The 22,468-nt window shown below is 42.0% G+C and overlaps 1 protein-coding gene across 2 annotated transcripts in view; it reads left to right on the top strand.

Annotated features, from left to right (window-relative positions):
• Positions 1-18,115, top strand: part of LOC144578993 (uncharacterized) — a 34,232-nt gene extending 16,117 nt beyond the window's left edge. Inside the window, exons 3-4 of one of the 2 annotated variants that reach the window (XM_078347729.1) lie at positions 16,380-16,464; positions 17,773-18,115. In XM_078347729.1, coding sequence (XP_078203855.1) covers positions 16,380-16,464; positions 17,773-17,874 — 187 coding nt within the window. In that variant the 3' untranslated portion in view covers positions 17,875-18,115. The remainder of the gene's footprint in view (positions 1-16,379; positions 16,465-17,772) is intronic. The other variant, XM_078347728.1, reaches the window with a different exon arrangement.
• Positions 18,116-22,468: the final 4,353 nt, after the last annotated feature.

Here is a 22,468-nt window from a genome sequence, read left to right as displayed (position 1 = left end):
GCCTGTTCCCCAGACCTAGGGTTGTCTCCTCATGTCTGGTCCCGGGTCAAAACCAGCTGTTCCTATTTTAGAAGACAGTACTACTACTTCCCTTGCCTCGGATTATCAGCGATCTAGGTTGTCTGTTGGTCCTCAGGGGATAGTCGCCAAACCACCAAAGGGCAGCCCACGAGCAAAATTCTTTCATGATGCTTCACCATGGCTTTTTCTTTTTTGAGATAAGATCTCACTCTGTTGCCCAGGCTGGAATACAGTAGGGCAGTCACAGCTCACTGCAGCCTCAAACTCCTAGGCTGACAGGATCCTGGCACCTCAGCTTCCTGAGTAGCTGGAACTACAGGTGTACACCATCATACCCAGCTAATTTTTTGATTTTTTTGCAGAAATGAGATATTCCTATGTTGCCCAGGCTGGTCTTGAGCTCCTGGCCTCAAGTCATTCTCTTACCTTGGCCTCCCAAAGTGCTAGGATTACAGGCAGGAGCCATGGCACCTGGCCACCTCACCATTTTTGCTGACTGAATCACTTAACTAACCTAACTATAGCTTGCTGTTGAAGATGCTGGCAACCTAGTAGACAATACATCAAGGTGCAATAATGCTTTGTGGTAATGTAATACCTTCCATCCAAACAAGGTAAAAGTGTCAATTAAATGCTAATGTCTCCGCCAACCACAGACAGGGTTTGCAGGAGCAATGGCTTTAGGTACACTAAGATTTCGCCCTCCAGAAGACAGTATCTTCCTGTGTCATGGCTAGATCACCAGCTACCCACAGACGGCCTGAACTCCGATTGTCTTCCTGCACATGTGCCTTTAAAAGTTTTACTGGCATTATTGCTTTTTTACTTCTGGTAATTGCTTTAAAAGAACAAAGCTCTTTGTTTAAGGGGGGCCCAGGGATCTCATAATTGCCACGAGGCACATGAGATGTTCCTAGACTTTCTAAACGGTTTCTCTTTTAACATTAAATATTAAGTTCCTAATGTTTGGCCAAAATGTAGATGCTCCCTGGGGAGGAGGTGATAATATCAGGAAGATCAGATTGTATAGACTGGTAAGAGATCCCTCCCACATCGCTGACTTCAGAACCACAAAATGCGCACCTGAGGAGAAGTGCCGGCCACCCTGCAACCATGCAACTACCACGTCTTGTCAGAAACAAGGCACACTCTGGCCCCAGCTGCATCATGGGCTTCGGGCTCATTAATACTATTTATACATTAAAATAAATGATGATGTATCTGTTCACCTGCAATGAATCACATCAAGTCAATTCTTAAATGAGTGTTTCCAGAATCTTTAGGGGCTCCAATCCAGCTCGTGCAGGTGCTCACTGACTTAAAACCCTTCTTTTTCCTTGTATATTTTTCCCCAGAATTTTCCAGCTGTAACTAACAGTAATTTCAGTGACATTAAATACTGTTACAGGAACTTCTGAAATGCAGAGGGGCCTTTAGAATAAAGCCTTGAGCATGAGGGGCAGAACCCTGCATCCAACCACCACCTGACTCTGTGTAAACCAGGAATTGTTAGGTGACCCCATTGGCTTGAGTGGACGACCCAGGATTGCACAAGGGGAGACTGGGGGAAAACATGGCCTTTCCCTTTCCTGGGGAAGACAAGTTTTTAAAATGACAATGCCCTATTTTCACAGAATTTCTGTGCTGTGATAAAGGCCATCTGCCTACAATGTTATGATACAGACCTCAAACCTATAAACATGAGGAACTTATGCCTCCAGGTTAACTGGTTTCCCACTGTACAGGACACGGTACACACAGTCCAGGAGGTGGAGCTTCTGAGATACCTAGAAGCAGCTTAGAGGCAAAATGGCAAAACAAAGCAGCACCAAGAAATAAAACCAAGCTTCTCAAACTGGCTCTCGCCTTGGCCTAACTAGTTACGCATCACTTGAATAACTATATCAAGTTCCCTCGAGTCTGCTTTTACTTTAAAATGCTATTGCAGGGTTGAGTCATCCATTCCTTATCTTGTCCAATGTATTGTTCATATCTTGTAATCAGTTTGTGGCTAAAAGTAGTGACAAGCCATTCGCAATGCCAGAAATCAAATTTTGTATTAGTTAGAGTCAGGTTTGGCTCTAAAAAATAAATAATAATGAATATGCTAACTTGGATGAGATGGCCAAATCTGTTAAGAAATGAGAACTACCAAAATTCACCAAAGAAAAAAATATGCAACCTTGTATAGTCCTATATTTATTTAAAAGCAGGAATTACAGTTCAAAACCTTCATACAAAGGCTACCAAATATTTAAGAAAGAAATAATACCAACTATACACAAATTTTTCAATAAAATTAAGCAGGGAGGGAGACTTCCTATCTCATGCTATGAGGCCAGCATTAATTTCATCTCAAAACTAGACAAAAATCTTATATTCTCACTCATAGGTGGGTGATGAAAAATGAGAACACATGGACACAGAAAGGGGAGTACTAAACACTGGGGTCTATTGGGGGGAAAAGGGGAGGGCCAGTGGGAGGGGGAGGTGGGGAGGGATAGCCTGGGGAGAAATGCCAAATGTGGGTGAAGGGGAGAAGAAAAGCAAAGCACACTGCCATGTGTGTACCTACGCAACTGTCTTGCATGCTCTGCTCATGTACCCCAAAACCTATAATCCAATAAAAAATTAAAAAAAAAAAAAAAAAAAAAAAAGAAGAGGCCATGGCCATCGTGGGCAGAGAACAGCTGAGCAGCCCCTGGACACCCTTGAACTTGGCAATGGAAACCCTTGGGGTAGCAGGCTAAGGCATCCCATGGGAATAATTTTAAATGTACATTTTTTTTGTCAATACTACTAAGATTTTGGTTGTTAAAAAAAAAAAAAAAGAAAAGAAAACAAAGACCAATATTTCAGATGAGTATAGATTTAAAATTATGAACAAAATTTCAGCAAATATGGTTTATTTCAAGAGTACAAGTCTGTTTTAACGTTCAAAATCTATCAATATAATTCATTATAACAAAATAATAAAATAATTCACAGAAAAAACATTATTATCCCTATAGATTTAGAAAAAGAATTTGAAAAACTCCAAAGTGTTATTGATAAAACTCTCATTAAATTAGATAAAACTTTCTTAACCTGATAAAGGGTATTTATTTTTAAAAAGTATATCCAACATAATTCTTTTTTTTTTTCAGATGAAGTCTTGCTCTAAATTAGAAATAAAACTTTCTTAACCTGATAGAGGGTATTTATTTTAAAAACCTATATCCAACATAATTCTTTTATCTTTTTTTTTGAGATGGAGTCTTGCTCTGTCACCCAGGCTGGAGTGCTGTGGTGCAGTCTTAGCTCACTGCAATCCCTGCCTCCTGGGTTCAAGCAATTCTACTGCCTCAGCCTCCAGAGTAACTGGGATTACAGGCATCTGCCACCACACCTGGCTAAATTTTTTGTGTTTTTAGTAGAGACGGGGTTTCACCATAATGGCCAGACTGGTCTCAAACTCCTGTCCTTGTGATCCACCCACCTCGGCCTCCCAAAGTACTGGAATTACAGGCATGAACCACCGTGCAAGGCCAAACATAATTCTTAAATGTAATAAAAATGTCAGTTTATGGTTAAAGACTGTATGACATCCCAATAAGACCAGGAACAAGGCGAAGATGCCCATTTTCACCACTCGTATCCAACTTCGTACTAGGATTTCTAACCTGTACAATAAAGCAAGACAAAGAAATAAAATGTGTCTAGATTGAAAAGGCAAAACATTCTTTATTCACAGAAAACATGATTGTCTATGTAAACATCCTATGGAATCTCAAAAAAAAAAAAGTCATGAGAACAAATAGGGGAGCTTACCAATTTTGCTGAATGTAAGTTATATAAAAACAGCTGTATTTCTACACATTAACTAACAATGAGAAATTTAAACTTTTTAAAAAATCACATTTACAATAGAGTCAGAAAACAAAACTTGCTTTGGAATAAATCTGTGAAAAAACGTAAAATACTTATACACTGAAAACTAGAAAATATTGCTGAGAGAAAATTAAAGGAGACCTACATAAATGGGGACATATACTATCTTCATAGATCAAAAGATTCAGTATCACTAAGGTGTCAGTCCTCTCTACACTGACCTACAGATTCCAAACAATTTGAATCAAACTCCAGCAGGCATTTCTGTAGAAATTAACAAGCTGATTCAAAAATTCACATGGAATGCAAACAACTTAGAGGAGCTAATTCCAATAACTTTGAAAAAGAATATATTGAGAGGACTTACATTACCTAATATCAAGACTTGTTACAAAGCTACAATAACCAAGAGAGTCTTGAATTTGGGTATTGATTGACATAAAGACAAACGGAGCAGAACAGAGTCTCAGAATAAACCCATTTGTGCTGGTCAATTTATTTTCCACAAAGTTAGTCAAGTCAGTGGAGAAAGAACAGTGTCTTCAACAAATGATGCTGAAACAATTGGACTTGATTATGAATTTTAAAGAGTTGTAATTTATAATTCACACCATACATAAGAATTACACAAAAAGATCATCAACTTAAATGCAAACATTAAACTATAAAACCTTCAGAAGAAAACAAGGGGAAATATGTAATCTGGGAGCAAGACCAAAATTTCTTACCAACAACAACAAAAGACTAAGAGAAATATAGTCAACTGGATTTTGTCAAAATTAAGAGCTCTCAAAAGACATTTCTAAGGGAATGAAAAGATAAGCCATAGATTAAGAGAAATTATTTGCAAATAACTTTTCTGATAAAAGATCTACTAAATGTATTCAGAATATTTAAAGAATGCTCAAAATTCTGTAAGGAAAAGCAACCCTAGTTTTTAAAAGTGGCAAAAGATCTAACACAGAGATCATCAAAAATATATATACAGAAAGCAAACAAGCACATGAAAAGATAGTCAACATCAATATTTATTAGAAAATGCAAATTAAAACCTCAAAGAGATCCCACTATACACATTTAACAAAATCTATAATCAAAAAGACTGATCACCTCAAGCATTGATGAGGATTTACAATAATCAAGACCTCATGGACTGCTGGTGGGAATCGGCAATGTTACAGTCACCTTAGAAAAGAGTTTGGAGGTTGGGCATGGTGGCTCACACCTGTAATCCCAGCACTTTGGAGGCTGAAGTGAGAGGATCGCTTGAGCCCAGGAGTTTGAGACCAATCTGGGCAACATGCGGAGACCCCGTCTCCACAAAAAAAAAAAAATTAATTAGCCAGGCATGTTGGCACATGCCTGTAGGCCAAGCTGCTCAGGAGGCTGAGGTGTGAGGATTGATGGAGCCTGAGAGGTTGAGGCTACAGTGAGCCAAGATTGCACCACTGCACTCCAGCGTGAGCAACAGAGTGGGACCCTGCCTCATAAAAGAAAGAGAAGAGCTTGATAATTTCTTTAAAAGTGTTAAACTGATACCTGCTATATCACACAATCCTTTCATTCCTAGGTTTTATCCAAGATAAACAAAACATATGCCCACACAAAGACATATATAGACATATATGTGAATATACATAGCAGCTTTATTTAGAATAGCCAAAAACTATGAACCATCCACATGTCCATCAAAAAGTTAACGGATAATGGAATTCCACTCAGCAATAAAAAAGAATGAAATATTATTGAAACACTCAATGAGAGGTTTGAATCTCAGCATAATTATGCTGAGTGAAAGAAGCCATATCCCTCCCAAAAAAGTACATCTTGTATGATTTCATTTATATTAATGTCTAGAACATTCCAGCTACTATATAGTGACAAGAAGCACATCAACAACTGCTGTGTGAGGAGACAGGGAGGTAAGGGAGATGGGTTACCAAGGGGAATGGGGAAACTTCTGAGAGTGGTGGAAATGTTCATTACCTTGATTGTGGTGATTGCTTCTTGAGTGCATACATTTATCAAACTAACTTCAAGTATGTGTAGTTAGTTTGTATGTCAGTACACCTCAGTAAAGTTATTTTAAGTCACCTTATCAATGAGGGCTTCTCTGAATAACCCCCTCACTTAAAATTACAACGTTGCCCACCTACCCCACCTGCCTCTTCCTTAATTTTTCTCCTAGATTTTATCACTTTCCAGTATAATGTATGTTACTTACTAATTTCATTTATATCTGTCTCCTCCTGCCCATGCCATTGAACTGTGAGCTTCCTGAGGGTAGGGTTGTTTTCCATTTTCTTGCACAATGTGTTCCCGGCAACTAGAAGAGAACCTCAGTGAAGGAATGAATGATGAAGTCTTCTTTGCCTCTCTAGCCTCCCATGAGCTCTCTCAGATCCTCTTCTTTTTTATAACACAGACTGAGTTCTCATGCCTAAACACATGAGGTAATAGAAAGAAAGCAGGAAATATGCATGTGTTCTATTCATGATTCCCTTTTAATTATGTGAGTCATTTAGCCTTTCTGTTTCAATTTCCTCATTTATAGAAAGAGAAATAGATGATCTCTATGATCTAAATGTTTGTTATGTGTAATGTGCTCTTCTCAAAATTAACCTACAGAGCCATTAAAAGTGGGAGACTTAGTAACTTTTAGTATATACATGTACACAGTAGACTTATATGAACTGACTTGGAAAAATACAGGTCAAAAAATAAGTAAAAAGAGATGCTGTCAAACAATATGCATAGTATGACCCAACATACTGAAATACTATAAAACTAGACCTACACATGTATGTCCAGTGGGACACAGAGGCCCAGGGAACAGGTGGGGGGACAACTGCTCAACTGCCAGCTACGGTTACTTTTGGGATCAGAGGGAAGGAAAAGGGAGTTTCACTTTTTACTTTGCATGCTTCAAAACAAGAGAAGTTAAGCCATTATAAAAGAGATATTTTTTGTATTTATGCTTTTTTCAAAACTGTCTATATACATAAAACTATTTTTTAAAATCATTTTTAATTAAAACTCTTACTCCAGATCTCAAATATCCACTCCTACTTGGAAAACCTCTCCAACTTAGCCTGCAGAATGAAAAGCTGTTATCATTATTTTCCTGGGCCTGCAAAACACACTGAAACTAATAGTGTTCCAAATCTGTGCCAAGCTCACTGCTGAGCTCCATTTAGCACATTCCCTAAAGTGCCGTTACTCTATAGTAAAGGTAAATTTCCTCATCCTGAAGAAAAGATATAATTTCTGTGCTAAAGTGGACAAGACAGAGAGCAAAAGAGAGTCACTGAAGAAGAAAAGAATGGAAAAGGTCCTGATCTGTGATCTTGAGAGCAAAGAATTCCCATTTTTTATGATTCAGCAGTAACTATCAATGTCCATCCTAGATCTACCAGGGACTGAATAGCAACTGTGTTGCCAAAACAAAATAGTGGAGCCAACCAGGTAATGAAATGGCCAACAGCTTGAGGCAGCCCCAGCCAGGCCCAGCTTGACTAAGGGAGCTGCAACATTATGAATGCATCTTGGGGCAAGTCCATGGCAAAATGGTTTTCCCTTATCATATCAGTTTTCCCTTGCCAGGAAAGGAACCAGGCTTGCAAAACTTAGCATATCACATAACCTTCAGGGGCTGGCACAGAAACACATTCTCCCAGCACATTGTTAAAAGCAGAACACTCTCTTCATCTTTATTACACAGCAGTGTGGCTGATTTTATTTCACAAAGGAAGAACAGGTTGTGAAAACAACCAAGTCCACGTGTTTTTCTTAGGCGCATTTGGTTTCACTTAGATAATTTTTAGCATGGTGCATCCTCCCTTTCTAACTGGCCTTTATTTTTTGTCTAAAGGAAATGAGAAAATAATATATTACACTCCTAAAATCCCAGACAGTTCCACCATGAAAATTTAGCAACAGTACCAACTGTCCTCACGATGGGATTGTTCTTGAAGGAGGTTCATGACTATCACACAAGCTTCTAATTTCTAAGGAGGCCGCCTCCCTCCTGTCCTACTGAATGGCACTTGCTTTCCCCAGTTTCCAGGACTGCAGCTGCACCACCTGGAAACGGAGTGTGCAAGTATGAGAGGCACCAATCCAAAAGGTTCGTTTAATATTCCAAATCTGTGTCAAGCTCACTGCTGAGCTGCATTTAGCACATTCCCTAAAATGCCCTTACTTTACAGTAAAGTTTCCTCATCTTGCAGAAAAGATATAATTTCTGTGCTAAAATGGACAAGACAGATAAAAAGAGAGCCACTGGAGAAGAGAAGAATGGGAAGGGTCCTGGTGTGTGATCTCAATAGCAAAGCTTTACCATTTTTTATGATTCAGTGGTAACTATCAATGTCCATCCTAGCTCTGCTAGGAACCGAATAGCAATTGTGTTACCATAACAAAATAATCCAACTTTTCAAGAGTTATATTTCCAGTGGCAGTCCCGAGATACAGCATTAATTCCAGCCCAATCTAACAGCAACAAGGGAAGGGATGTTTAAAACACTAGACCTTTGTTACATGCATATGACTTGTTAAGGAATCACACTTCATCAAGAGGTGAAAGCAAATGTCTTCATTTATGCAATCAACATCATTAGTCACATAGCATCCCCAAAACTAAATACCACTAATGTTGATTTGAGGCATCTTAAATATCAACATACAATTTGGATACAAATTAGTTTGCAATCTATATGTCTAAACAAAAAAATAAATTAGTACTCTTTCTCCAATCCTCTCTAGACATCAGTTATCTGGATATCTCGAAATGCCTCCTTTTTCTGATTCATTCAGTCCTTCAACAAAAAATTAGAATAACCTTTCAAGCTGTAAAAAAGAACCAATATTGTAATAGTTATTATTTGTGTCAATTAGTTTATGCTTACAGTTACATCTTATGGTACCTAAGAGATCATACTGAAAAAAAAGAAAAAAGATGTCTCTGAAAGATGAGGAAAAGCACGGGGAGTTTCATAAAGAAAGTTTGTTTTACCACTTTGGATATAAGACCAGCAAACATTTATTGAACTACTATGTACTTAGAGAGTATATATTAGCTGTTTGCGTCCTGAAGAAAGAGTTCTGGCACCATTTAATAATATTTCTTGTATTATACTTCGTTTTCTCTTACACATTTTGTGAATGCAAACATTGATTGGTAAATAAAGAGACATGTTTATTACCTCTGAGTTTCCAAATATATTTTTATCTTTTTTCCCACATTTCATCTACCAGCTGCAATCATCTCATATACATTTTTAATCATTCCTTAGTCCTAACTCTCAAATTTCCACTTCAATGGAGACTTGTCTGCCAAAAAATATTCTATCACTGTTTTTATTCAGATTTTTTTTTTTTGTATTTGAAAGCTGGAATATAAACTTGTATGAGGAAAAAGTTCTTCCTTCACATGAAAATGATTACAAACCCTCAGCACCCACCGACAGGATGAAGGAAACTCAACAGGACTCACCTTAAGTGGAGACAGAAAATTAATTTATTTAGGATGTGCCAACCCTTTATCATTTGGCTAAACTATAGCCTCTCAAGATTTGTTTCCCTGAGACTAAAGAACTCTCTAAAGAAAAATGGCATCAAGAAAATTATCTCATGAGGCAGAACTTTCAAACAGTAATTAATGGGAGGCTTTCCAAGCGATGCTTTGGACTTTGATCTGTAGCAGACCTACCAAGCAACATCGCTCCCTCCTAACCAAGGAAGCCACCAATACCTGGCTAATGACTACCATCTGCCCACATGCTTGTAAATGCTTCTGCCTCCTGAGGAGGAATAGCTGGAGGAAGCCCCCTACAAGATGGAAATTAGAGAGTCTTAGTACACAGTGGGCGGGGAGTCAAGACTGAGTAGAGCAGACACAGCACACAGCCTGGATGGCAAATTCTCACCTTCATCAAGCCAGGGCTCTCTGAGCGACTTAAAAGGCCCCATCAATAAAACAAGACTGCATGAAATGATGCTAAAGGCTCTTCCTTCTCTAAAATTGTGCATCTTGAATTGTTCTAGATTCTGATCTTGGTATATCTTTTAATGAACATGAAAAAATGCCTGTATCTGATGTAATGTCTGAATCAACAATTACAAAAATGTTAGAATTTTATGAGCAACCTGGGAAAATCCTAACACAGAGTAAAATAAAACCATGCCTTCACACTTTTAAATATGACAATAAATGAAAGCTTAATTAACAAATAGATCAATAAAAGTGAGACTTGGCTTATTTGGGGTGAGCATCTGGAGCATCCAAGGGATCCGGGTGATCTGGGCAAAAGCAGGCCAGAGCCCCTTTCCTAAAACACTCACAATCTGCAAGGGAAGACTGGTAGACATGGCCATCCCACGGAGGATTCATGAAACGAAATTGGTTCCTGGCACTGTCCTCAGCACTTTGAAGGAGCAAGATTGTTGATGTCCCTGCTCATAAGGATGTTAGGCTCTGCCCAGGGATAACAAGAGGAAGTGAAGGAAACAATTATTGAACACTGGTTTAAAGTGGCCACTGTAAGCCCTGATTGAGTACCTGGGAAGTGTCATCCGCCTAGCATAGCCCCGAAGGCCTTACGAAGGGACAGGGAAGGAGCTGGACAACTCGTGTGCTGGACTAAAGGCACCAAACAGGGGAAGAGGAAATGTGGTTGAGATATCAGAGTAGGAATAAACACAAACCCTTAAAGAACAGGAGAAAACCAGCCCAATACACTCAAGGACTCTGAGGACCGAGAGGATTAATGTTCAGGAGGAAAAGATGGAGCTGATTATGGGTGCTCTGAAAACCAGCTGGGAGCTGTGAGAGAAGGTGAGGTAAGCCCCCCTGTGCTGCCTGGGAACCATCTTCAAGACAGAGCATTGAAAGGAAAGTCAGAGTGCAGAACACTGAAAATGGCATACCATTTATCACTTCTTCAGAGGGTGCACAGGACTATGTGTGCATGTGCAGGAAAATATCTAAAAGACACACAGCAAATTCCTTGTCATGATTGTCTTAGAAGTCGGGTCATGGGAATCAAATGGGAGGCAGAGATTAATGTTTTAATGACTGCATTTTTTTTAACTATTTGAAGGACAGGAAGGCGAGAGAAAGAAAACAAAAAAAAAGAAGGGGCTGGGTGTGATGGTTCTCCTGTATTCCCAGCACTTTGGAAGGCTAAGGTGGGTGAATGACTTGAGGCCAGGAGTTCGAGACCAAGAAGAAGAAAGAAGGAAGAAGGAAAGGAGAAGGAGGAGAAGAAGAAGAAGAAAGAAAAGACGACAAATAAGAAGAGGAGGAGGAAGAAGGGGGGAGGAGGAGGGGGGAAGGAGGAGGAGAAAGGAGAAGAGAACTGGGCAAAGGAGTGTAGATTTGAAACAAGAGGCTACTGACTTTCTTCTTCCATTTCATAAGAAATGCTGGAGATTGGTCAATCAACTAGAAGGTTGATCAGAAAGCTCTAGAAATGGGTAAAGAAATGTTATAAAAACAGGGAAAAGAAAGAAAATTTGGGTTGACTGAATACAGGAGGTAAAAATAGACAAAGTCTATTATTTTCACATAGGAGAAATGATGACAGTCTTACACTGTTGGTGCCCATAGAAACTGTAATCTATCCAAAAAAAGAATTTTTCAAGAAAAGGGAAACAATATTATTGACATTTTTTTAAAAAATTGTGTTTTGCTGCCTTTCCAGTTTTTTAGGCCACATAATTTAAAATTCCAAAGAAAAAGAAGGAAGATTATTGAAATACCATCTATAAAGCAGATTTTACTTCTTGGAAGAAAATATATGCACATAAAAGTTACTGCCATAGTTTACGCGGCCATTATCATTTTTAGACACAACCCTCCATCCATCTGCGTGATCCTGGAAGGACTCATGGAATAGCAAGATGTGAAGCAGTTCAGCAGACCACCAATAGCAGGTCTGTCTTGTCCATTCCTCAACAAATGCTCAAGTGCCTCAGCTATAGTCCAGCGCTCAGGTTCCAGCCCAGGCTGACTTCACTGAAGCATGCTGCGCTCAGCAAAGACAGCAGCAAGGATCCCATCATGTGACCACACAGCAACACTGGAGGAGGCAAGACCTAATTCATCTGTAATACTCGGCCCACCATTTTAATCACTGAGACATCCAAATAAAATTGTTAGGTATCTAATTGGTGACACTGGAAGTTCAGACAACAGACATCCTAAGACTTCCAGGCTGCAGCAGGGCCATGACGGGAGAACTTCCCAGCCCATGCCTGAGCCCCAGACTCCCAGGCTGGGTGCCAGTGATTGTCTTCAAAGCTGGAGGCCAGCTGAGAGGAAAAGTGGCCAGTTGAGCCGTTTGATTAAGTGTTAGTTGGAGAGTTTTCCATGCAACTTACATTTTGCAATGCCGTTAAGGAAGGAGGGAAAAAAAGTGTCTCTCTTGCAAATATTCTACGGGGAAAACAGCCTTTGTATGAAGAAGCCCCCTCCCCACAGGCTCACCCCAATACACAAACCCTGAGCATCTACAGATGTACATGAGGCATGGGCTCTGGTCTGTGCCAGATGGTGGCTTTGTTTTCCTGCCCTGGGAGAAGGCCGTCTGCGTAAGACATCTCATTCGGCAATCGATTGGGACTTCAGAGGCTTTTAGAGGTGACAAGAGCCCAAATAAGGATTTAAGAGCGTTAAAAACAGATGTCTGTCTCTTTTATTCCCTGCTCTGTGTCTATTGTGAGAAGATCGCTTCATTGGCCATTTTTCTGTAGAGTTAATCTTCCTTTAGAGTGGTTTAAAGCTATGGCCCAAGGGGTCTGTCACCTATTTTTATAAATAAAGTTTTATTAGAACATAGGCAGCATTCTTACATTTGCACATCACCCATGGCCACTTCCATGCTACATTGACAGAGATTAATTATTGTGGCAGAGACTGTGTGACTTTCCAAGCTTAAGACATTTACTATCTCGCGCTTTACAGAGGGCTGCCAACTCTAGACTAGAGGCTAAGAGCAGGACTGGTAGGCTTCCACCCCATCACAGCAGCCCTCCCCAGCTCTCACATTCTCTGCCCATGTTTCACCGGATGGATGAGGCTCTCCCTCTCAGAAACAAAGCAGCCCAGGGGCAGTGTTTTGGAAGAAGTCCGAACTGCTATCATGTTGCTTAGAAGATGGCTGGTTTCTTCTGACTCACCCAGCACAAGAAAAGGAATGTACCGTGGGGGACCTGCTCAATGCCCACGGCTTGATACAAAATGAGAATCCAGCAAAAGGTGCTTAAGGGCTTTGGAGGCTGTGGGTGTGGCAGTCCCTGCATGAGCAGACTCACGTGGCCACCTTCACAGGTGAAGACACAGTAGGTGCCCAGCTTCAATTGGAAAGGCAAAAGAAATGAGCTTCTTTTATCTCATCCACCCAACAATGACAGGGTCCAAGTCATGAAGGGGCAACTGCAGCCATACCCTGGGTAGAGGTCCATGGGAAGCCAATAATTCTAAATTCAAAGTTTGGAGAGGAATGAGCCTCTGTTCCGTCTGTCCCAGGGAAAGCATCTCAGTAGCCAGCACTAAGAAACTTTCAGTGGCTGTGAGTTGACCTTTGGTATCTGCTTGGGTTTGTCCTGGAACACTGGATTTGCCCACCCCATGGAGGAACTGGCTCCAAAACTAAAGAACTTGACTACCTCAGCGAAGGGACGCAGAGGCCAGGCAGAGGTTTCTCTGCATGCTGTTCTACTCTCCACCTAGCACTGACACTACAACTCCCAATTTTTCCGTATTAAATGCAGCGCCTGCATGTATGATAGCTTTTCAGGAAGGACACACTGAGATCTGGCCACTTACGTTTTTTCTGGAGCAAGATGCAAGTTCCCCTAATTAATTATGGATCAAACCATCAATGCCTAAAACAGAGGTGAGTTTCACTCTCATAGAAGGAGCTCCGTCTTTTCAACGGCTTTTTCATGTGAATTTTCAGAGCCTAGCAGCATCTTTCTGCTGTGCTTAATAGTGAAGGGCGAATAGTTAATTTTCTACCAAAACACAACTTTCACTGGAACAAAAAGTAATATGAGATTTACAAAGACGGAGTTTGTTGTTGTTGTTAGTAGTGTGTTTAATATTTAAAATTGACACAGGTAATACAATGTTTTTCTTGAACTAATGAAGCTGATCTTAAGCTATTCCACTGGACAGGCACTCAAAGTTTGTACCGTTAGATGTTAAAAACCCTTTTCAATTATTAGCTTTAAATCAAAACATCGTATATTGTAAAATACATTCTGCTTCTGTCTTACATTTAATTTCATTGGAAATAGAAAACTGGGGGCCGGGCGCAGTGGCTCACGCCTGTAATCCCAGCACTTTGGGAGGCCGAGGCGGGTGGATCACAAGGTCAAGAGATCGAGACCATCTTGGTCAATATGGTGAAACTCTGTCTCTACTAAAAATACAAAAAATTAGCTGGGCATGGTGGCGCGTGCCTGTAATCCCAGCTACTCAGGAGGCTGAGGCAGGAGAATTGCCTGAACCCAGGAGGCGGAGGTTACAGTGAGCCGAGATCACGCCACTGCACTCCAGCCTGGGTTACAAGAGCGAAACTCCGTCTCAAAAAAAAAAAAGAAAAAAGAAAACCGGAAAAGAACTTCTTGGTTATTGATGAGCAGAAAATTATAAAGCTTCAGAAGGAGAACTCAGTCATTGTATTCATGGAGCGTGACAGACTATACTCAGCCCAGCTTTCATTCACTCAACAGGAGTCCACGCCTTCCGCGTGTCGGGATCTCCACTGGGCGTCTGGAGCTCTTCGCTGGAGAGTCGGCCTCTGCCCTAGTGCCGAGTGAGCTGGAGAAAACAGGAGTGGGAGCACAGGCTGAGGACACACAGGTCACGGCTGTCGCACTGAAGGCATGGAGCTGACGGGAGCTCCAGGGGCACAGGACGGCGTCCGGATAGGCGAGGGCCTTTGGGTGGCAGGAGATGGGAGGGCATTCAAGAAGGAACAGCTTCTGCGGAGCTGCAAGGTGAGAGAGTGAAGGTGGTGGGCCTGTGCTCTTCTCTGCGAAGCCAGCCTTGGGCGTCCTTGCGTTGCTGGGGCCTTGGGGCAGGTTTTTGAGCCTCTGTTGGCTAATGCGCGCCCTCTAGTGGCATTTTATGGCAGCCAATTCAGTCCTTACCTTTGGGAAAGTTGTACATCCCATTACAATATGAAAGCTATGCGTTTCTTTCCCCAAATCCACACTTCTGAAAATGCACGCACAGTTTTGCTGAAAATCTGTAAATAAGAAGATCAATGAAAGGACAACCCCACCGACGAGACCTTGAAAGAAAAAAAAAACACACATGACTACAGACCCTTCCCGGGTCCCCATGGGGGCAAGGCAGGTAATCTACCCATTGGCCAAGAGAATATTTTTTAATGGCACTTAATTTGCAGATACATAAAAGTGTCCTGTTAAAATAAAGCCAATTTTAAAAGGGGCTCAAAATACCTTATTTCCTTCCAACTGGTTCTGAAACTACTTTACCATAAAATAGCCCTAGAAATGTTGTTTTTCTTCCAAGAAGATAAATTCAGTTTTTAATGTAAAATAACTTTAGACCTCTCATTTAGATTCCTGTCACGGTATGCTGTAATTTCTTTATTTAGAGTTTAAGGCTGTTTAAGCTTTTAAGCTTTGATGTATTTTTTTATTTTTATTTAATATATACAACTTTTTTTTTGAGACGGAGTCTTGCTCTATCGTCAGGCTGGCGTGCAGTGGCACGATCTCAGCTCACTGCAACCTCCACCTCCCAGATTCAAGCGATTCTCCTGCCTCAGCCTCCTGAGTAGCTGGGAATACAGGAGTGCACCACCATGCCCAGCTAATTTTTTGTGTTTTAGAAGAAACGGCGTTTCATCACGTCGGTCAGAATGGTCTCCGTCTCCTGACCTCATGATCCGCCTGCCTTGGCCTCCCAAAGTGCTGGGATTACAGACATAAGCCACTGCACATGGCCTATATACAACTTTTAAAAACACCAGCCAGCAATGCAGTTTTTTCTCTTCAAAAAGAAGACTGTTTTCAACCATTCTAAAAAACTTTTTAAATGTACGCCATGTGCACCCTAAAATTCCACCCGATAAGAGAGAAAGAGGAGATAAAATGAGAAATGGAATTTTAATTAAACTATACAATTTTCAGGAAATAGTAAGATTATACATTAGAAAGAGGAGAAACTGCCTTTATTTTCTAACCTTTAACTACATACCATTTCCAACAGAATTTGAGGTCAAAAGCCATGTCTTACCTCTTTAGAACCAGTGTTCATATGTGCAAAATATGCAGTAAGACATGAATGTGTGTGGACAACACAAAACACAACTGTACGTTTATGTTTTTAAAATGAATTAATGTCACTGCTTCCACCTTATGCAAAGCTGAAATAGGAAAAAGAGAGTTTGCATACTGATCTCTCAGCATGCCTATTTAGTATTGACAAGATTTCTCCTTTAACCCAGTTCTGATTCCGAACGACGGCATTATCCGAGGGGAACTCCTGGCTCAGACTTGATGAATCACCAGGCTGGAGTCCTGATTCTTGAGGTGGGTACTCTCCTGCTTGGTGCTTTCATGCTCCTAAGTGAAAACGGCTTCTCCTACTAGGGAAAAAGTCTACATGATAAACAAACAAAGAAAAACTCTCTGTGATGATGGGCCCTAGAAACGAAGCATGTTGCTCCTTTTGTTTCTTTCATTTATTACTGGTCCAGGTTCAATTCTTTCCAGTAGTGCCATTCATATTGACTGAGGCCCTGAAAGTTGTCCTCATTAGTCAATCAATGGGTATCAGTGACCTTCATCTTCACAGGCTGTCAGTGCATACCAGAGACCTTCAAACCCACCAGTGCACATCAGTGACCTTCAGACCCATCAGGGTATACCGGTGACCCTCACTTTCACAGCCATCAGTGTGTACCACACCTCAGTGTGTGTCTCCATAGCCGTTAGTGTGTGCTAGTGACCCTCACCTTCTTACCCATCAGTGACCAGTGACCTTCACTTTCACAGCTGTTTGTGTACCAGTGATCCCCTCCCTGAAGACTTCTCCATGATTAGTCTAGAGTACTCATTTTTTGGAGGAAGTCTCAAACAGAGAGTATACAGGACAGTTCACATTTCATAGAATTTCTGGGCTAAGTTTGGAGACAAGGGTCATGCTTTTATAGACACTTAAAAGGAAACTCTGCTTCAGAGTATCTGGGCAGCTTTTCTTAAAACTCTTTCTTTTAAGATTTATATTTTATGTGTGCTTTGTGTATACAGATGCCCCTCAACCTATGATGGAGTTGTGTCCTGAGACAGCCATCATAAGCTAAAAAAATCATAAACCAGAAATGCACCAAGCTTAGCCTAGCCTACTTTTAACATGAGCAGAGCACTTCCATCAGCCTACAGTTGGGCGAAAGCTTCTGACATAAAACATCTTACCATAAAATCCTATTTTATAATAAAATGTCAAATATCTCATGTAACTTACTGAATGCTGTGCTGAAAGTGAAAGAGTGGCTGCATGGGTACCCGCCAGGCAGTTCCTACTGCGTGCCCATCGCTTTCGCACCACCGTGAAGTTGGACAATCCTGAATGCAACCGTCTGGAGTGAGGAACCATCAGCATACGCATGCAAATATCTATTTGTGTATGTATGGCTGTCATTTGAACAACTGTGTCCCCTCCAAAATTCCTGTTGAAACTTACTCTCCAGTGCAGCAGTATTAAGGGTGGGACTCTGGGGAGGTGATTAGGTCATAAATGGAGTTAGCACCCCTAAGGAAGGGCTCTGGGTTACTGGGAACACAGTTGTGTTCTCCACTCTTCCACTGTGTGAGGACACAGGGTTTGTTCCCCCACAGGCCACAGCCACAGGCTCAATGATGGAAGCAGAGACCAGCTCCCCACCAGACACCAAACCTGCCGACCCCTCAGCCTTGGACTTCCTGCCTCCAGAACTGTGAGAAATAAATTTCTGCTCTTCATAAGTTACCCAGTCCAAGGTCTTTTGTTACAGAAACACAAATGGACCAAGACATATAGGTATGTACATAAATGCATACATATAATACATCTGTACATAAAATACATTTTTTAGTGACAGTTCAATGATTATATAAAGCCATATCAAGACTCAGAGCACCTATTGCGAAATATGAATATTTCTGGCATTCCAGAAAGTTCCTTTATGTCCTTCCGGATTAAAACCAGCACCCACCCCTACAAAAGCCCACAGAACCACAGCACGGTGCTGCCAAGTCTGGAGCATCAGAGTGAAATTTCACTTGTGTCTTGCTGGGCCTGTTCTTCCCCACAGCCCCGGCGATCACCAGGGCCTCCTTCAGCCAGGCTACGGGATCCACACAGAGGGGCACCCTTGACCCGAGAGAGGCTACCATGCCTCAATAGATATTCATTTATTCACTTAAAAATATTTTCAGCCGGAGAGGGAGTGATGTCTTGTCACAGGTGGTGAAAGTGAGCATCTTGGGGCAAGTGTCTTTTGATCTGTGCCTTGAAAGATAACTAGCTATCTCTTTAAAAAGATAGATGGGAACTCAACTATGAGCTATTGAAGCTTTTAAAACAGAAAGATGATATCATCAGAGAGATGCTTTAGGAAGACTGAAGTAGTGGCTTGAACCAGGTGGATTAGAAGGCAGGGGATGATTCTGCAGGTAAAAATGCAGTCAGATCGCTATTTTAATAATAGATCAAAGGCTCCAAAACACTGAACCCCAGCTACAGAAGCATCTGCAGAGACTTTTAAACTGCAAATTTCCAGGTCCCTCCTCAGAGCCCGATTCAATTGGTGTTAGATATAGTCTCAGAAGTAATACTAAAAACCTACAGAGTGATTTTGATGCATAGCCAAGGTTATGAACCACAGGCTGCAATGAGAAAGCTTCTGGCCTCTCTGATAAAGACTGGAAGCAGGGTGAGAAGACAATGGGGTCAAAAAAGAAAAAAAAAAATGTAGAAATGACATAGAAGGTATTTTAGTCTCTGTTAACTGCCCAATATTCAAAATAATAATTTCTACTGTTATTTGAATTTAATAAAAAACACTTGCCAAAAAATATATATATATATTTTCAGCCGGGCACGGTGGCTCACACCTGTAATCCCAGCACTCTGAGAGGCCGAGGCGGGTGGATCATGAGGTCAGGATTTCGAGACCAGCCTGGCCAATATGGTGAAACCCCGTCTCTACTAAAAATACAAAAAATTAGCTGGGTGTGGTGGCGTCCGCCTGTAGTCTCAGCTGCTCGGGAGGCTGAAGCAGGAGAATTGCTTGAATCCGGGAGGCAGAAGTTGCAGTAAGCAGTGATCGCGCCACTGCACTCCCTGGGCGACAGAGCAAGACTCCGTCAAAACAAAAAAAATAGTTGCTCGTCTAGATAGATTGGCTACAGCAGACAAAAAGACAGGACACTCCGCGAGCTGTCGGCATCCCGCAGGTTGGCGGAGGCCAGGCGTGCACTTCCCCAGAGACCTGCCGCGAGGCTGGGGGGGGCGCCGCTCCCCGCAGAAAGCAGGGCGAGGGGCGAGGGCGAGGCGCGGCGAGTAGGGCTCCCGTGAGCAGGGAGTGCCCTGGTCATGGCTACTAGGCCGACTTCCACGCGGCGACAGCGGCGGCAGCCACCCTGAGGAGGGAGGGGACCCGTGAGGCCGGCACGCTAGGGCCAGCAGGGCGCCAGGGCGGAGGGCGGGGCGAAGGGGGCGGAGCGTGAGGCCCAGGTGGCCCGGGGCGCCTCCAGGCCCTGTTTCGAGAGCGATGGAAGTGCGGGGTCACCGGAGCCCAGCCGGGTCTTGTGTTTCCAGCTGTGCACGATCTGGCGCCGCAGGGCAGCACGGGGAGAGGCTTTGGTGAAGGTGGGAGCAGGGAGGTCCTCAAACCGAGGATTTTTAAGCTAGAGCAAAAAGATCCGGCTGATTGATTGGATGTGAGATGTGGATGGGGAATCGGAGTGACTCCGGGGAGTCGCGGCTACTCCCTGAGCGGGGAAGCCTCCTCCACGCCTCGCTGCGCCAGACCCTGAGCCAGTGCTGAGAGTGAGCCCATCATGTCCCCTCTGATCACCTTGCCGTGAAACACACTCAGCCACACACAAACACAAAAATCGTACCTTCCAGAATACTTAGGACAAACTCACTGAACACTTGCAGAACCATTGTACTTTTGATGAGTGAGACACGGCCGTGAGCAATCCAGTAGACAGCTGAGTTGTGACCAAAAGAATTTCTTTCCTCCTTCACTCATAATGAGACTAAAAGACGACCTCGCTGGCTGTAAACAAGTCTCCCTCCCACAAGAACTTAGTCTTGATTTTCACATATTTCTCTGCAAAGTAGGGACACTCTGGTGCTCCTAGAGGGAAATATTGATGATACAATAACCATGTGATACCATCTGAAGCGCACAGTGGAAAGATGATACAATTGGGAGGGTTCTAATTTAAGTGGTCCCTGACCGTCCTTTACAGCTTTCAGCAATCCGTTGCCTTTCCTGCCACCTGTATGCTGTATATGATTTTCCACCTTTTTTTATACCATTTAACATTGGTTCTTCTATAATTTTTTTTTACTTTCAAGTACTGCAATGTAAATGTTATTTATGTAATATAAAATAACATGTATTTTCCATAAGTATTCCTGTAATACTAATGTATTATATTACCATGAACTATGTTCTTATTTTTGGTTATGAATCTCTTCAGGTGCTTTTTCTTGAGGCACCTCTTAAGATAAAATTGGGTATACCCACCGGATGCCTAAGGCCACACAGTGTTTTGCCAGTCACAGCACTTTACCCCTACTTTGTTTTGTATTTCTAGCAATTATGACACATGTGACTCAATGATTCTTGCCTGAGAAATTTGTTTTTTCTTCATTAAGTCAATGAGGGGAAAGATAAGTAAGAATCTTGGCATCCTTATACTTTGTCTTCTAACAGGAAAATAAATACAGCCATTTGCCTTCATCTCCTTAAGCTGTCAGAAGATATCAACTAATATGGGGTCCTTCTAGTTTTGTATGAGTCTGTGCAATTACATGCGTGTATTTGCAGTTTTGATTGTGAAGCCTTCTGAAAAAAGAAACTGATGGTCAGCTGCCATCAACGCTTTTCCTTTCCTCTAGTTCTATACACCAAGTCAAGGGTTCCCCCCAACGTGTGGAACTCCAGTTCCACATCAAAGACAAAGCATATAAGAAATACATTTACGTTTGTATTCTCTTCTGAGTCCAGCCTTCCATCTAAAAGGCATGAGTCATGCCAATCCACACACACATGCATACCTTCCACACTCCCGACTCAGTCCCTTCCTGATTCAAGACAAGCAGGAAACCAGTCCGTCAGTGGCTCCAAGTCATTGAGGAACTTCTTATCGTGTTTATCTTATTAATAAAGCAACTGTCCACTGCATTCCTGCCATATTCCTGGCCTGTGCCCGTGTAGAACCTCACAGTGGAGCTCCTCTTCCCTCCTCGCTTCTCACTCGCTCATATGGGATAGTATCCCCATGGCTAGTCTTTCACCTGGACTTCAGATCCCTGTGTTCACCACGTGGTGTCTCAGAAGTACCTTCAGCCACATGTTCAAAGGCAGCACAGATCTTCACAGGCTCATGCATGTCTCCACCAGGGAATGGCACAGTTATCCTTCCAGATGTACAATCCAGAAAGGGGAGGCAATCCCTCAAAACTCCCTGTTACCCACCTGGCATAGTCAATTTGTCACCAGATCCTGTAAATTTACATTCCCAAACAAATAAAAAATCCATTCACCTTCTCCCTCTCTGCTATCACCTCTCTAGTCCAAGCTACAAGTATTATACACTCGCTTCTCTGAAAGAACCTAGATCTGCCCAAATCTACCCAGCCTTCTAAAATCTGCTGTTGATACAGCCTAGCCTCTGTGCTGCAACTGCCCAAAGCCCCCGAGCTGCTCACCGCTGCTCTCTAAGTTGGACCTCAAAGCCCTGCAATGTCTTGGTGTGATTCACTCCCTTCCTGCCTCCAACTCACCCTCCTTTCCTTTTCTCCACGCCCTAGCTTTTTCCCACTAGATTTCACTTGTTAGCTGCTATTCATCTGTCATATCACAGCTGAAGATTCACCTCTTATAATAAATATCCTTCCCTCAGCACAGGCTCTCACAACACCCTACAACGTCTCTCCCATGAAACTGAGCACAGTTGGGAAACATGAACTGAGAAACGGATCTGCCTATGTGGTCAGTGCCTTCCCCTCTATGAGACTGTAAGTCCTACGAGAAGGGACCAAGTCCAATTTGCTCATCACCATATGCCTAGCATCTAAAACAGACTCTGGTACATAACTGTTGCATTACCAATATTTGTTGCAAAAATATTTTTGAGTGATCAAAATATAGAGGTCATTTTTTAAACAATAACTTTGCTAATGAGTCCAGAATAAGGAGATGGTAATATTGACTTCTCCTTTTGTATGAATTTGCCCTACCACCCAATATATAGGCCAAAGAAAAAAATTCTTTTTTAAATTTTCAAAACAATTGTGTTGATTCTTCACTAA

This window comes from Callithrix jacchus, chromosome 13, assembly GCF_049354715.1.
Source record: "Callithrix jacchus isolate 240 chromosome 13, calJac240_pri, whole genome shotgun sequence".
Taxonomy (NCBI): Eukaryota; Metazoa; Chordata; class Mammalia; order Primates; family Cebidae; genus Callithrix; species Callithrix jacchus.
This window is presented reverse-complemented; position numbering and strand designations above follow the sequence as displayed.